Raw genomic sequence first — 17525 nt, 5'->3', positions numbered from 1 at the left:
GCCTTAAGTGTTTGCTAGAGAATACAGGAAATCTCAAGATCCTTTTTTCACTTTCTTTTTTTGGTCGGCGGCAATAAAAGGAATAAAAGGAGGCTAGAAAATAGGGGAAATTTTAAGAAGAACATTCCAAGATGTTTGGTAGGGCAGATAAAATATAAGAATTTTAAAAATCGATTTTATGTTGCTGTAGGCGGACAAGAAAAGCGAAGACAAGTACTTCAGAGGAACTAGAAAAACAAAGTAAGCTACTACTCCTTCAATGTGTTGTTCAGTTTTAGGATACCTTCCAGCAGGGGAGAGGCATGAGAAAAATCTCCAAAAACAGGCTAACTTCTAAGAAGGCCAATTTTTGGTGAACTTAAGTTAACCAGAGTTTCATAACTCTTTCATTCTTTCTCTAGTATGGTCCACATATCTAGGGATGAATGGATTCATGTGCAGTAAAGGTATGAGCATAACTTGCTTGGAATCATTGGTGCTTAAATGGTAAGTGTCAGGAGGCACTAACAGGAAAGCATGTATTTAACAAAACAAGAGGACATCAATTTAAAAAGGTAAAAAGTTCACAATATCACTTACTTTGAAATATATTGATTTCTAGAATCATGAAAATTCTAAAAATATGTAACTCAGAAAACATGATCCGACAGGTAACAAACCCAGCTACTGTATGTCATTTAGAGGTACAAGGAAAAAACTTTAAATGACATACCCATCAATAATAAGGTGTTCATACGGAGCCTTCTTATCACAGACAGGACAAACCCATGTTGGTTTTTTCTCATTCATCTGAATATAAAGAGTTGCATCAAAACACTGCAGATGAGAACATGTAAGGGCCCGACATGGAATTGTCAGCCGCATTTTACCAAGCTTAAAAAAAAAAACAAAAAAAACGAAAGTAAATATCAGACAACTGTTATTGAAAACTTAGATAAAAATTTCCTGAGGCACTATGTGTATGTGTTCTGATTTAAAGCATACTGTGTTTACTTTTCATCAATATGGAAGAACATTAAACACATTTTCTGTGAAACATCTATAGGTTAATAGATTACAGTATTTCTTTAGATATAAAGCACAACGACGAGGGAAAGTCTACAGCAAGGGTTATTTACCCTCCCTCTACACAGCTCACAGATGGGCTTTTGGGGGAAGGCAGGACCATGAACATCTTGAAATAATATGTAATTTTTTTTTAAGTATGTGCATTTTTCTAGAGAGTGCTTCCACCAAATTCTTAAAGAGTAATCCCTGACCCAAAACCAGTTAACAATCATTTTACTAAGGATTTGGGAAAGAAAAAAAGACTGTCTTATTAAATGTTGCAGTATACAATGACATTTACTATCAACCTGGTATCAGAATGAAACGAATGGCAAACGTTCCCCACAAAGTTTGACTTAATTGCCTAATGACAGCTCTGGGAGGAAGTCAAGTGTGTGCACTCTCTGTATTTCCTTCCTCACTGGGCACCATCACAAGCAATTCTGCAACACCGCTGGACCTCTAGCACCTCAGCATGTTATAAGACTATCTTATTTCTTTACAAATGTTGCTTAAGCTGACACCGGTTGAGTCTGTCCTATGTACATAAAGTCTGCTTCATCTAGTCCCTGAGCTGCTAGCTTTGGCCCAAGGCAGAGAAGCTATCCAGTGACATTCCCACCAGAAGCTGCCATAGCACGACCCCACCCCCCTTCCCTAGAGAACACCTTGTACACGGCAGCTGCATTACCACTGTAGGGTCCCCAGAGGCCAGTGGCCATATACCGGCATACCTCATTTCAGTGCATTTCACTTTGTTTTACAGATGCATCTTTTTTTAATAAATTGAAGACAAGACCCTCCACCAAAAAGATTATGATTCGCTTTACTGCGGTGGTTTGGAAGTGAACACACAATATCTCTGAGGTATGCCTATAGTATGAAAGTTACCTAATAACCACATTATTTGCTAAATACCAGGAAAAGATTTTTTGCAAGCTTATAAATATAAAGGCTTGAAAAAGATTTGAGTTAAATGAAGAAAACAGAGGAAAAAGATTCCTGGCTTAGAAGAATTTCAAGGAAATGTGCAATTTCCTAGTCTACCAAGGATATTGTCATTTAGGGCCCTAAATTATTGTCCTGATACCAATGATTTACTGTGCTTCTAGGAAAGGCCCTTAACCTTTCTGGGCTTCTTTTTCTATCTCTAAAGTAACAGTTTCCTCCTTACTTCAACAGGATATAGTGGTGAAGAATTTAAAAAGGGCACAGAATGTGCTATAAACTTACGAGAAGAGAGTAATGCCAGTGTATAGTATAAGAAGTATGAACAGGAGGGATGCAGAGAAAACTGACAGCTCCCTTCTCTGTGCTCCCAACTTGACCCTGCATCTGATTATACTATTTATGTGTGTGTCCCCTCCTACTAGAAGCACAGTGGACTCACCTCCTTATCCTTGGCACTTGGAAATGTACCTGTTAATACAGCAGAAAGATGGTCTGCTGTACTGACAAGGCTTAAGCTGTGCAGGGTAAGCAGTTTTAGGAGGCACCATTCATGGAGGCTGTATACAGCACTTCATGAGGTGGTCCTGAACAGGCAGTCTGGAGTTAAGACTACCTAGGTTTGAATCCTGGCCCCACTACTTACTTGTGAATCCTGAATGTTATTTAGTCTGAGACTCAGTTTTGTAAAATGGGGGTAAAAATAGCATCTGCATAAGGTTATGGGGTTTAAATTGTTTATTGCATAGTGCCTGAAACATGCTAAGTACTCAATGTATGAGGTCTGTCCGGAAAAGTCCAGTCACTGTTAATATAATGAAAACGGTTTGTGCAACATCAATGTAACCTGGCAGCCAAGGAGAGTGGACTGGAATGTGCATGCGTGAACAATGATGACTTCACTGTACTAGTCAGTGGGGGCGGTAGATGCTGCTGAGTGAGCACGTGTACTGTGTGGCGGTTTCGAGACGTTCAAAATGACTGAGTAGAGCAATGAATCTGCACCAGATTTTGTGTTAAGCTTGAACATTTCTCCATATAAACTATTCAGATGATTCAGAAGGCTGCAGCTATGAGCAACTAGTGATTGGCAACTTCATCACAACAGGGCGGCTCATGCATCACATCTCGTGCAGTTTTTTGGCAAAATATCAAATTACCCAGGTGACTCAGCCTCCCTATAGCTCAGATTTGGTGCCCTGCAACTTCTGGCTTTTCCCAAAGCTAAAATCACCTTTGAAAGAGAAGAGATTTCAGACCATTGAGGAGATTCAGGAAAACATAATGGGGCAGCCGATGGCAATTGGGAGAACTGTGTGAGATCCCAAGGTACCTGATTTGAAAGGGACTGAGGCATCATTGTTCTATGTACAATGTTTCTTGTATCTCCTTCAATAAATTTCTCTTCTTCATATTACACAGCTGAATACTTTCTGGATAGACCTCGTATGTCACCCATTATTAAAGTACAGGAACATATTTGCTTCAAATCATTTTGCAAGCTTGTAAGAGATCCACCCAAACCTCAGCTCATTTTTTCTATTCTGTACTCAAACAGTATTAAACAACTTCTTTATTTCTTTTATATATTTCTATTCAATTTTTATTATTTGATTTATATAAGCACCTGACAAAAGGGCAAAAAAACAAACTAGCACTTATAAAAGAAAAAGCATGTATTTACCATTACCCAAGGAATGCTTCATCAGTCCAAAGACATTTTCAAATAACAATCTAGTTGGTGGTGCTAAATTAAATTTTTACATCCTAAATCAGACTTTAACTTACCTGTGAAGTGGAAATTCCTACGGAGTAGGTATTTTTGTTACTGCCTTAATACTAAGTAGATACTAGTAGAAAATAGTAGACAAGTTCATGTACTGCATAACTAGCAGGCTACTTCTGACAGTTTACAAAGAACAATGGGTAAGAAGATAAGGTCTTCATCTCACATACCTTCATCCCTATAATCCTCAGCTGTCAGTTCATCTTTTTCGTGACAGGGCAACTCTAAAGCCTTTATGATCAGCCACACTGACATGTTTACCTACAGAGTTTTTAAGGAACACTACTACAAGAATAGGTATAGGAAAGGATAAGTTCATTTTCAAATGCATTGTTTATTAGCTGTCACACAAATGCCTTGCTTCAAAGTATCACAAAGTAACTTATAATCTTCATGTTCCTGATTTTTAGAAACAATCACTAAATTCTAAATACTTACTCACAAATGGACACTGATTTCTTTAACTTGGTATCAGGATAGAAACTGAGCTTTGAATATCTTCAGCTTGTAATTACAAATTCTCCTTTTCCTTTATAGAATGTGGTGCATATCTGCCATCATTTGCAAATACACACTTTGAAAACAACTCCCAAATGAGTTTTCTTCTTTTTAATTCTAGAAACACTTTTTTATAAGTATATTTTATTGATTCCAAGTGAGTTTTCTAATGCCACTAACCTTATTATAACATAATAGTGCTATATTAGGAACTGATGATGATGCAAGAGAAAATACCCAAGCCAAATACAAGTTTAAACAAGCTTATATCAGAAAGGCCCCTTTTAGCCAATAAAATATGTATTTTCCTTGTAAAAAGAAACAGTGTGATATTAAGAATAAATTCACAACTTTTTCATCATCATCATCGCAAGTATTTCATAAATAAATTTCCAAGGAGTTTTTCTTCTCCCCTTAATGCGAAGTCATTTGTATATGAATTTATAGGTCTGAGGAGTATCTCACAAAGCAGGCTCTCAAACATTCTTCTAGCTTTATTTTTAATAAATCAGCACTAAAAAAATTCCCAAAGAGCAAAAACATTTTCAATTATTTCATTGCCTTTAGCTAAATGGCACACAAACAACAGAAACTCATTTATTTTGAGCTGTGTATATCACAACAAGGGCAATTCAAATGCACAGTCAGATATATTTACATATTTCAAAGGAAACAAATCTCTTTTATTATTCTATAAATTTTATATATAGATGAATTGTCATCACTAAGTTTTACTTTTTTAGAATGAAAACACACCTAAAATATATTGCCTTACTATTCCAGAATAATTGTAAAGGGATTATCCCTTTAGCAAAATAGAAACCTATAAAATTATTGTAATTATGGTTTATATAGTTTTTTTCTATAATCTGAATTTTGGAAGCAGACGTCAATTTAAAATGAACTGTTAAAATTGTTGAAACTAAAAAGGGAGAAGCAGGGGGAATATGAAAAGAAGAATTAAAAGCTGGCCCACTAAATTAAGAGGTTCAAGGAAGCAAAATGTGGTTAACATTTTCTAATAATAGCAAAGATTACCTGAATTATAAAATTCAAAACTAGTTCTATAAATAAAAATGTCAAGATTCATATTGTTGTGCTTACTTACATGAATGCTTCATCTACATGTTAAATGACAAAAATGCCATATATACATTAGCACAACTGGAACTTTTAAAATGAAATTGCAGGAAAACGAGACATCTTCCAGTGATTTAAATCACTGGAAGATAAAGCTTATGCACTTTTCTAAATTTCTTATATTCTCTGTACTGGTGTTTTATAATGAAATGGGGTGGCAAGAAATCATGTGGAGGAAGAGGTTGGATAAATCAGGATTTGAGGGAAAGAAAATAGGATAAGTATATATACTTTTTTCTTTTAAAAAAATCTTTGCCTTCTTCCCATCCTCCACTTACCTGGTCTCTGAATGATTTTTCTAAATGTTGAAGCACAGTCTGTTATAATAGTTACCTAGTTATTTAGGAATCCACCCTTACACTCCTAGCCAATATTTCTTATTGTGGTAAAAAACAAAACAAAACAAAAAAAAACCCATAATATTAAATTACCACCTTAACCATCTTAAGTGTACAGCTCAGTAGTGTTAAATGTATTCACACTGTTATACAACAGATCTATCTATACCCACTAACACCAATTCCCCCTGAATTAGTGTTTAATGCCTTGGTCCTTGGTAACCACCTACTTTGTTTCTATGATTTCTGACAACCTGATATACTTCAAATGAATGGAATCATACAGTATTTATGCTTGTGACTGGTTTACTTTGCTTATCATGATGTTCTCAATGTATACCCATGTTGTAGTATGTGACAGGATTTCCTTCCTTTTAATGCTGCATGATATTCCATTTTATGTATATACCATGTTTTCTTTACCCATCTCTCAGCGGACATTTTTGGTTGCTTCCACATCTTGGCTACTGTGATAAACATGGGTACTGTGATAAACATGGGTGTGCAAATCATCTCTCTGAGATCCTGCTTTGAATTCTTTTAGATATATACCCAGAAGAGGAAATGCTGAATCATATGGTAATTCTATTTTTAATTTTTTGAGAAACCACCATATTGTTTCCATAATGGCTGGAGCATTTACATTCCCATCAACAACGCACAAGGGTTCTAGCATCTTGACATCCTTGCCAACACTTGATAAATTCTGTACTTTTGATAGTGGTTGTCATGATGGATGTGTAGTGATATCTCATGTGGTTCTGATTTGCATTTCCTTAATGGTTAGTGATGTTGAATGTCTTTTCATGTGTTTATTGTCCATTTTTCTATCTTCTTTGAAGAAATGTCTGTTTCAAGACCTTTTTTCTTTTGCTGAGTTGTAGAAGTTCCTTATATATTCTGGATATTAATCCCTTATGGAATATATGATTTGCAATTATTTTCTCCCATTCCATAGGTTTTCTTTCACTCTGTTAATTATTTGACAGGCAGAGAATTCTTAAGTTTGGTGTACTCCTATTTGTCTACTTTTGCTTTTGTTGCCTGTGCTTTGGGGTTATAGCCAAGACAGCATTGCTAATTTAATTGAAGTTTTCCCCCTATGTTTCCTTTTAAGAGTTTAACGTCTTATGTTGCAGGTTTTTAACCCATTTTGAGTTAATTTTTGTATATACTGCAAAATAAGGGTCCAACTCAATATACTATACATGAACACAGTTTTGTTTTCCTAATGCCATTTATTGGATAAACTGGCTTTTCCCCACTGCAGAGTCCTGGTACTCTTATTGAAAGTCATTTGGACATATATGCGAGAGTTTGTTTCCAGGCTCCATATTGTCTCTTATAATCCTTTTTAACTTCTGTGACATCAGCTGTAATGTCTTCTTTCATTTCTAATTTTAGCTACTTGAACCTTTCCTCTTTTTTCTTAGTCTAGCTATGAGTTTGTCAATTATGCCTATCTTTTCAAAAACCAACTCTTGGTCTCATTGAATTTTTTCTATCCACATTAATTTATCTCTCCTCTAATCTTTGTTATTCCTTTCCTTCTGCTGACTCTGGATTTAGTTTCTTCTTCTTTTTCTAGTTTCTTAAGGTAAGTTAGGGTGCTGAGATCTCTCTTCTTCATTAATGTAAGTATTTAGTACTATAAAATTCCCTCCTCCTATTGCTTCTGCTGTACCCCATAAGTTTTGGTATACTGAATTTTGTTTTCATTTGTCTCCAGATAGTTTCTACATTCCCTTGTGATTTCTTCTTTAACCCAATGGTTGTTTAAAAGTATGTTGTTTAATTTCCACATATTTGTGGATTTTCCCGTTTTCTTTCTGTTATTGATTTCTAGTTTCATCCCTCTGTGGTCAGAGAAGATACTTTCATGATTTTATTTTTAAATTGGTTAAGACTTGCTTTGTGGCTGAACATGTAGTCTATCTTAGAGAGTGTTTTACATACACTTGAGAAGAATGTGTAATCTGCTGTTGTTGGGTGGATTATTCTGCATTAAGTCCAATTGATATATAGTATTAAGTCTTCTGCTTTCTTAATGACCTTCTGTCTAGTTGTTGTATCCATAATTGAAAGTGAGGTATCAAAGTCTACTATTGTTGTGTTGCTACCTATTTCTCCCTTCAGCTTTTGTCAATGACTGTATCATATATTTGGCAAAGTTCTTATTTTTAGAGAGAGGGGAAGGGAGAAAGAGAGAGAGAAACATCAATGTGTGGTTGCCTCTTTCATGCCCCCAACTGGGGACTGGCCCGCAACCCAGGCCTGTGCCCTGACTGGGAATTGAACTGGGGACCCTTTGGTTCACAGGCCAGCAGTCAATCCATTGAGCCACACAAGCTAGGGCTGGCAAAGTATTTTTTAATAATAACATAAAAAGCCTGTAGTCAAAATATTTTCTCTAAGAAATGACTATAGTAAGGGATAAAAGAAAATTTTTTAAAAATGACTGGATTTGGTGGTTTTTATTAACTTTATTTTTTTTATATTTTATAAAATTTTAGGAGTTCCCTTAGTATTTACAAGACTAAAAGTTTGTTTTTTTAAAAAAATCTATGTACACTACGGTATCATAAACTGACTTTTTCATATTGTTTGAGAATTTATAAATTAAGACTAAAATGTAGAATAATATTTAATTTATTTAATTTCCTTGTTTCTTCATTAGTACAGAGTAGCAGGATTTCAGTATTAAAAACTTTCAATACCAGCCCTTCCAGGTGGCTAAGGTGGTTGGAGTACCATCAGTTTGATTCCCAGTCAGGGCACATACCTAAACACCTAGGTTGCAAGTTCAATCCCTGATCAGGGTACGTATGGGAGGCAACCAAGTGACATTCTCTCTAAAATCAATAAATATATCCTCCTTGGGTAAGGATTAAAATAAACAAACAAACAAACAAGCAAATAAAATATTTTTTAAAAAAACAAGGTTTCAATATCAGGCCTGCCCGAACAATCTAGGCAAATCAGGAAACACCTGTATCCTCTCACTCTTCATACTTTCTCTCCAATTTATATATGATAAATTTGAATTATACAACAAAAGATAATCAAAATGTCTAAGTAATTTACTCTTAGTGGTTCACATATTTTTGTATACAAACCACATTCATCTACCACTCCTACTATTAGTGAACTTAACACTTGTGAAATAAACCTTAATAACACACTTTTTGGGAAACTTTTTCACAAGTTTAATTATTCAGTATATCTTGGGCCTAATATTTATTTTGTACAAACCATTGATTTTGACCTCATTTTCTGGTTTAAAATTATATCTAGGTTATTTTTATATGCATAATCAATTCAATTATTCAGGCTAAACAGAATAGTTTTTAACTAGTGGATTCTTAAAATGTAGTCACTGTTGGCAAAAATGTTATATTGATAATCATGGCCAGATTTTTTTTCAGAAGGATACGATTTTTATAAATACACTGAGGTTCCTATTTGGAGATTTTACACTTGAATTTGAGAAACAGTTATCTATCACAAATGATATTTATATGTTTTACTAAGAGTAGAAAAATTTTTTAGACTTAAAAATTTGTTCAGATTCCAAATCCCATGACTGAATAATGTTTTTCCACCTTCACAAACTGAAACAAAGGTAGGTACATTTCAAAAGTAAACAAAATTTCTCAAATACTGAAAATACTTATTAAAAGAAAATATGTATGTTAAATCTTCTGGAAAGCAAATATTAGTTAACACTTACTGGACACAGTAGAGAAACCCTTAGGCTGGTTGTAGCTATTTCACTGTCTGGATCCGCAGTCAATTTCTCTTTAACTGACATTCAATGAAGAGAAAACAAATAAGTTTAAGAAAGATACATCACTAAGTAATATAAGAAAAAGAACAAAGAACTTAAAATGAGGAACCTTTAGAAAAAGAACTAAAAAATAATAATCCGTTCAATTACTTTCCAATCAATTGAATGGAAAGATAAAAATTATATGGTTTGTCATTTCTACAATGAACAAAAGAAGGAAAACAATTGTCTATCTATAGACTGTCTACATTTCCTTTAAGTTTCCTGTTTCTCATCCATGGAGCAAAAACTGCATTTCAGTAACATAAATGGAACTTCTATAGCAGGTTGAAATATACGACTGATGGCAGACCCTTTTAAATAACAAAGCATTGTTTACAAATCACATTAATTCAAATTTCAAATTATGAAAAATAAAATTTCAGTTGTTTTTACACCATATAATTATTTGAGTTGTGCATTTATTTACCCATAAACTAATTATGCTAGCTTGGGCAAATCATTCCTCTTCTCTGAACTACTAGCAAAATAAGAACCACACTAGATAATCTCTAAGTCAGTTCAAAATTCTGATGGTTCTTAAGAGAGAAGTCACTAGTAATTTCACTGTTACTGGCTATTCTGTTAACTCAGTATAATATAACAAGGACCTTTATACTTCTCATCCAGAAACCTGAGGCATCTGTTTTAAAAACCTCAACTTAGAACTTCAAATAAACTGCGACATAAAAGTGAGACTGGAAATGCCTAAATGTAATATTCCAGTAACTTTAAAACTGTTCCACAATAATTTTAAAGTCTTTATATGGAAGGGGAGCCCACATGGCTGTGTATATAGCCAATCATAGAACTTCAGAGCTATGGCACAACTAAGTATGTCCAGGTAGTTAACATATAGTAAAGAAAATGGAGAGAAAAGAAGTTATTCAGACAAAGAAGAATGATTTCAGAGTAAATGTCTGTGTACTGAAAACCATTTGTGGGAATTAAGATTCCTGCCTTCCCTGGCCAGATGGCTGAACTGGTTAGTATCATCCCGATATGCCAAGGTTGAGGGTTTGATCTCTCTAGTCAGGGCACATTCAAGAATCAACCAATAAATGCATAAATAAGCAGAAAAACAAATCAATCTTTCTCTGTCTCTCTCAAATCAGTTTTTTAAAATCCTGCCTTTATTAAACACATGATCGTATAGTCTAAATTTTTTGAGACAGTCCAACTCTTTAAGATATTCTACTCAACTGTCCCCATAAATCAGTGGATCTCAACTACGATGTACATTAGAACAATCTATAGAGCTTTTAACTTATTTCCCACTGAATCAAATAAGGAAAAGGGACACCATGAGTAGTTTAAAAAGTCATTTCATGGCCAAAACTTCTGAATTTTTAAATCTATATAACTCATAGGCTGCCTCGCAGCTGAAAAAAGCATAAAATCCCTAGGTTTTAGCTTGGAAAATACAGTTGTCATATCACTTATGCTAAGTGATATCATATGTAAACTGTAAAAAGTATGCCTTTCCTATTTTAGACCCAATCTTAGTCAACTTTCTTATAAAGATACATTTAACAAATAGTATCTTTTTAAAGGTAACAATTAAGTGCCACACAAAATAAATATGCAAGTAGAATTCTAATATGATTACCAATCTTTCTACATGCCTTCGCTGAACATCCCTCCAGCACCCATCACATACACAGCACTAAGAACAGTAACTGACTTTGGATTTTGTCTATTTTATCTTCCACTTAATGAAGAAATACCATAGATCAGCCTTATGCAAAACAAAGTTCAGTTTACTAATTAAAAAAACAAAACAAGAAAAACACACCAAAAAACAGGAGAGGCAACTTGAGGGAGTGGTAAAGCCAGGATCTAAAGCCAGCCTAGTTTAGAACTCAGTCTTAGTCAAGCCATTTAACTTCTCTGTGCCTCAGTTTCATCATCTTATAAATGTGAATAACAATACATGTAAAATGCTTTTTAAAAACCTAACATCATACTTAATAAATATTAAATATTGTTACTTGAAACAAAATGTGATTTTTATGTTCACTTTCTCGCAGAGGTGAGACAATTTTCTGAAATTATTTTAGAATCAGCTTGTCAATTTCTTTGTTTTTAAAAAAGCTTTGTCTTCACCTTCGCCACTATAGACTCAATCTAAGCAAAGTCTTTCATGTAAAGATCTTACTAGCATCTTGACTGGCTTGAATTTAACATACAGATCACTTTGGAGAACTGACATCTCTCCAATAACAATAATTAGTATTCTGATCCATTAAGATGGTATATCTATACCATTATTCAGGTCTTACTTTAATTTCAGCAATGTTTTATAGTATTCAGCACACAAATCTTACATTTTGTTCAATGTATCCATAAGTATTCTTTATTTTTGGATGTTACAGTAAATTCTTGTTTCTTTACATTTCAATTTCCAATTGTGTACTGCTAGTAGAAACACTATTTTTGTAAACTGACCATGTACTCTGCAACCTTGCTAAATTCATGTATTAGTTCTAGCAGTTTTTTGTTGACTGTTTAGGATTTTCTTCTACATAGGTAAGGACGTCATCTTTAAATAAAGAAAATAATTATCCATTCGTTTCTAATCTGTCTTTTTCCTTTTTCTTGCCTTATTGTGCTGGGTAGAATCTTGAGGGTAATGCTAAACAGAGGTAGTAAGATCAGATACTGTCTTATTTCCAATCTTAGGGGTAAAGCATTCAAGTTTTCAACATAGGCTTTTTATAAATACCCTCTATTACACAGAGGCAGTTCCCCTCTTTTTCTATTTTGCTAAGAGTTTAATCATGAATGGATACTGAATTTGACCAAATACCTTTCCTGCATTTATGGAGATGCCATATGATCTTTCTTTCGTAGTCTGTTGAGAAGGTGAATTATGCTGATTGATTTTAGAATGTTGTATCAACCTAATATTACTGGAATAAGTTCTATTTGGTCACTATGTTTCTTTTTATATATTGGACTTAAATGGTTTGACTTAGTCAACCCAATTCTGGAAGAAAAAAAAGTTGGAAGACTAATTCCAAGACTTACTATCAAACTGATATTGGCAAAAGGACAGATATACAGGTCAATGGAAAATAACAAGAGTCCATAAGTAGATTCATACATCTATGGTCAACTGGTTTTTGACAAAGGTGCCAAGCTAATTAAGTGGAGGATAAAACAGTCTTTTCAACAAATGTCGCTGGAACAATTGCGTATCTTTATGGGGAGAAATGAACCTCTAACCTTCCCTTGCAACATATACAAACATTAACTTAAAAATCAAAAACTACAAAAAGAAATGAAGAAAAGATTTGAACAGACATTTCATCAAAGAAGCTGGAAAGATGGCAAATAAGCACATGAATAGATGCTTTGTATCACTAATCATTAGGAAATTGCAAATTAAAACTAAAATGAGATACCACTACACATTGACCAAAACGGCTATAATCAAAGCAATCTGACAATACAAAGCGCTAATGAGGATGAGAACTCAAAATCTCATACATCACTGATGGGAATGCAAAAATAGTATATGCCCTTTAAAGGACACTGCTAATCTGTTTTCCATATACTTATCATGTGATCCAGAAATCCCAGTTCTAAATATTTTCCCAAGAGAAATGAAAATATATGTCTACAAAACAGGGATATCCATATTCAAAATGTAAATGTTTTATCAGCTTTATTCGTGACAGTGCAAAACCGGAAATAATCTAAATGTAAATCAACTGACAAATGGACAAATTATGGTGCGAAAAAATGGACTACTACTCAGTAATAAAGAGGAATAAACTATATGAATGAACTTCAAAAGCATTATACTAAGTGAAATAAGTCAGACAAAAAAGGGCACATGCTGTAGCATTTCAAATACCTGACATTCTGTAAAAGAAAAAACTAGAGACAGAAATCTCATCAATGGTTACGGGAACCAGAGCTAAGGGAATGAGATGGGCTGCAAAGAGCCGAAAGGGAACTTTCTGGGGTGGTTCATGATTGCGTATGCCTGTCAAACTCATCAAACTGTACTCTTAAAAAGGTGAATTTTTACTGCTTGTAAACTATACTTCAATAACTGAAAGAGGGGGAAATTACCATGTTAAATTTAATCACAAGAAACTATGGAGGAAAAATAAAGTAAGTACTTATCCTTTGTGGGCAAGGGAATAAAAAATAAAAAATAAGATAATATCCTACTGCATCAACCAAAACATGAGAAGTCTTCTGGAAGTTAAAAGTTTTCATGTGTCATTTTGAAATGCAGTGGTAACAGTACTTTATTACATGACCTATAATAAAGTTCCAGCTAGACACATTTAAAACTAATCCACCCAGGGATATGGTTATTGATTTTAGAGAGTGAGGAAGGGGGAGAGAGAGAAATATCTATCGGCTGCCTCCTGTACGCGCCCTAACAGGGGATCAAACCCACAACCCTTTGGTGTACAGAACAAGGCTTTAAGTGAGCCACCCGGTCAGGGCTAAAATTAATCTTTTAAAAATTTTTTGTCACAGGCTATGAGCTACTAGCCACATGTAGCTGTATTTAAATTTAAATTAAATAAAATTTTAAATTCTCTACCTCAGTTGCACTAGCCACATTTCAAGTGCTCAATAACCACATGTTGCTGGAGGCTACCACATGGGACAGTATAAATTTAGAACATTTCCAGCATCACAGATTGTTCCATTAGACAGTGCTGTTTTCTAGGTTTGTTTTCTGGAGATAATTTCTATCCTTCCTTAATATTAGATTATTTTATATCCAGCTTTTTAGAATTTTAAGGCTGGAAGCAATTGAACATATTAAGTCCAATATTTCATTTTATAGGAAACAGATGTACAAAGACCTGGTTTTTATTCTAGATCTCTTTTCACAGTATACTTCAACAAAAATCTGAGGCTCTACTACGTGCCTGGCACTGTGCTAAGCACTAGGAACACAAAGAAAAATAAGATTACATTTCTGCCCAAAGGAACTCATAGTCTAGTAGGGAGTAAAGATGCCGATGGCAATATGCTCAGGTCACCAGCCAAAAGGCAACTCATCTATACTGGAGGCGTTTAGGTATATCTTGTGGAGAATGTGAAACATAAAGGTAACTAGAGTTAGGCAAAGGAGGCAACAGGGAAGTTTTGAGGCATAGAAAACAATACTCACAAAGCACCAAGGAAAAAGGAAATAATTCAGTATTTTTGAAACAGAGTATGAGAATAAGAGTGAATACAGATGACACTGGAAAGCAATCAGCAGGGGCCACATCATGGAAAGCTGCACATGCCATGCTAATGAAGTTGAAGTTTTTATTCCACTGGTGTTAAAGACATGGATTGCAAGGGAATGGTAAGATTAGATCTGTATTAATTGCTTAGGTTACTACCAGAAGAGATATGAAGAGGAACCAAGAAAGGAGAATACAACATTACTAAAGAAAAAGTTTTTAAAATAAAGGCAGGATATGAAAACTTAAACAAGAACAGTGCTGGCAGGAAGAGAGAAAAGACAGATTTGAGAAATATTTAGGGTATAAGTTTGATAGAACTTGGTGTGTCCAGTTTTAAATACTTTCATTTGAGGAACCAATAGTGTTTAAGTGAAGGCAGCTAGCTGTACATACCTATATATGGGATTCAGGGTCTGGGGTGAAGGCATCTGTTTGAGAGTTGGTGCTAGTTTAAACCACAGGGCTGGATGCAATTACATCTAGGGAAAGTATGTACAAGAGTGGGCCAAGGATGACACCCTGGGAAGACACACACTTAGCATGCTTCCTTTAAAAGAATCCATTGAAGGCAAGTTTGAGAAGTACTAGTCAGAGAAGAGAATTTCAAGCAGAAAGTGGTTGGTATGAAACACACATAAAAATATCCAACATGAAAACTGAAACGGTAAGTGTTAAATTTGGCAATCAGATTACTGCTTTCTGACACCTACAACAGCAGTTTTGGTGGACAGAGAGAAGTTAAAATATCACAATGGGTTGGTAGAAAAAATAAGGAGGTAGAAAAAATAAGTACAGACTACTCTTCCAAGGAACTGAGATGACAACAATAGGAGGAACACAAAGCTCTACCTGAAGAATAACTTTGTTTTTGTATTTTTTTTAAAGGATGAAAAGAACTTCACAGGGAAGGCTGACAAACAGCCTGTAGAGAAGGAAATGAAAATACAGGAGAGAGAGCAGCTATAGGAGGAAGCCCGGTCTGGTAATACTGTTTCTGAGCATCTCCTCCTGCACGTCTCCTGAACATAGCAATATCAAAAGTCTAAGAATGCCCTCTGATCTTTCCCTGCAACCTGATCATTTCAATAAATGGCACTACCATGTAACCTGGTGCTTATGAAGCCCAGAACTCCTTGACTTGTCCTTTTTCTTCACTCCCCACATGTAATCCACCATGATTTCTAACTTTCAACACTTCTCAAACTGTCCATTTTTCTCTACTTCCATCACCATTATCTTAGTTTAAGATACCATTATCTCTTAGCTGTACAGTAGAGGTCCCGAACTGGCATCACTGCAGAGCCTCACCCCTCTTCAATTCAGTCATCAGTGATCTTGTTATTGCCCCAATCTGATCATGTCACTGCTTAAAAATCTTTCTATCACCTATATCAACCTAAGTGACTCCAACCCATGGCCATCTCTTTGGCTACTCTCCTTTGTTCTCTCTACCTCAGCTCCACTGGCCATGTCTCTTGGCATATCCCCCTCCTGTCTTGGGGCTTAATTGCTCCTCATTTTTACAATCTTGTATTAAACATCACAGCACCAGAAAGGACTACGTTCTCACGTTGTTACCTCCAGAGTTTCCTGTCTTTCTTCTTTAAGGCACATGTCACAACTGTAATTCATTAATGACTTGTGCAATCATTTAATTCTATCTTTCCCACCAGACTGCAAACTTCTGGGGGATGCAGAGGCTGTGTGTGTCTTGTTTAATGCTATATTCTCCTGTGTCTGGGATATGGCAGACTCTTAATATAAGTTCTTGAGTGAGAAGAATAAATGAATAAAAGATTAACTTTAAGCAGGAAAAGAAATATTTCCTCCTGAGACTGAAGAAAATAAAGGTGGGGTACAGGTGCAGATATCTGAAAAGCAGTTATGGTGGCACTAGACTAAGGAAGAAATGGACAGCTTAGAGAACTCACATCTTATAGCCCCAATTTTCTTGCACTGACAGTGTACTGTGGAGGAATAATGTTTGAGTCAAGTATGGCCAACTTTTAAAGTGACTGCTTAAAGGAAGAAGGAGAGGAAACAGGAACTTGACCAAGAATTAGTAAAGGACTATTTTTGTGATAGTTGTGAGGGGACAATTCTACACAAATGGGGAAGCTGCAATACAAAAATCTACTTAATCAAATAAATCAAAGGATGAATTTCTCTGGGAAAAGTCTAAATGCTATCAACTTTATTCTTTCAAGAACATAATAGTGTCTGACTTGACTATTAAAACTTTGCCGGTAGACTTCATTGATAAGATTTAAGAGTGACTCATATAGTTAATTTGATTCTTCAAAAACATCTGAGAAACCTGCCAACATTTTCTTCTGTCAAGCTGTTTTACATAATTTTTTTAATTGCAGATAATACGTTAGGAAAGCTATTTCTTTACAGATAGCATGAAGGCAAACAATCTGTTCTTTAGCTAGTTACAGCAAATGTCTTATTGGTGGGGTCCAAATTAATGTTCTTTGGTTCCCGAGGCCAATAAGGTACGATATTAAAACTGCCACAAAAATACTACCCAATCTGCAAGCACCCTTCACCTCCAGCACTGTATCAGAGATGAAATAAACAGCTTTTGAATTAAGCACTTTTGCTGCTTAATAGTGGCTAACAGTGGTTACTTCCAGGTAACAGAGTAATTCTAGGTTCACCTACCCACTCTCCCTCCAGATGATGCTACAGCTACCAGTGGGAAAGAGTTAAGAGCTTGTGAAAAG

General features: G+C 35.0%; 1 protein-coding gene across 1 annotated transcript in view; it reads right to left on the bottom strand.

The window, feature by feature from the left end:
• Positions 1–17525, bottom strand: part of PIAS1 (protein inhibitor of activated STAT 1) — a 104460-nt gene that overhangs the window by 10915 nt on the left and 76020 nt on the right. The window contains exons 8-9 of the mRNA XM_090270827.1: positions 9488–9561; positions 713–873 (exon numbers count right to left, since the gene is read on the bottom strand). Coding sequence (XP_090126953.1) covers positions 713–873; positions 9488–9561 — 235 coding nt within the window. The remainder of the gene's footprint in view (positions 1–712; positions 874–9487; positions 9562–17525) is intronic.

This window comes from Furipterus horrens, unplaced genomic scaffold (assembly GCF_987537825.1).
Source record: "Furipterus horrens unplaced genomic scaffold, mFurHor1.1.pri manual_scaffold_3, whole genome shotgun sequence".
NCBI classification, from domain to species: domain Eukaryota; kingdom Metazoa; phylum Chordata; class Mammalia; order Chiroptera; family Furipteridae; genus Furipterus; species Furipterus horrens.
Note: the sequence above shows the minus strand (reverse complement) of the source record. Positions and strands in the feature narration are given on the sequence as shown.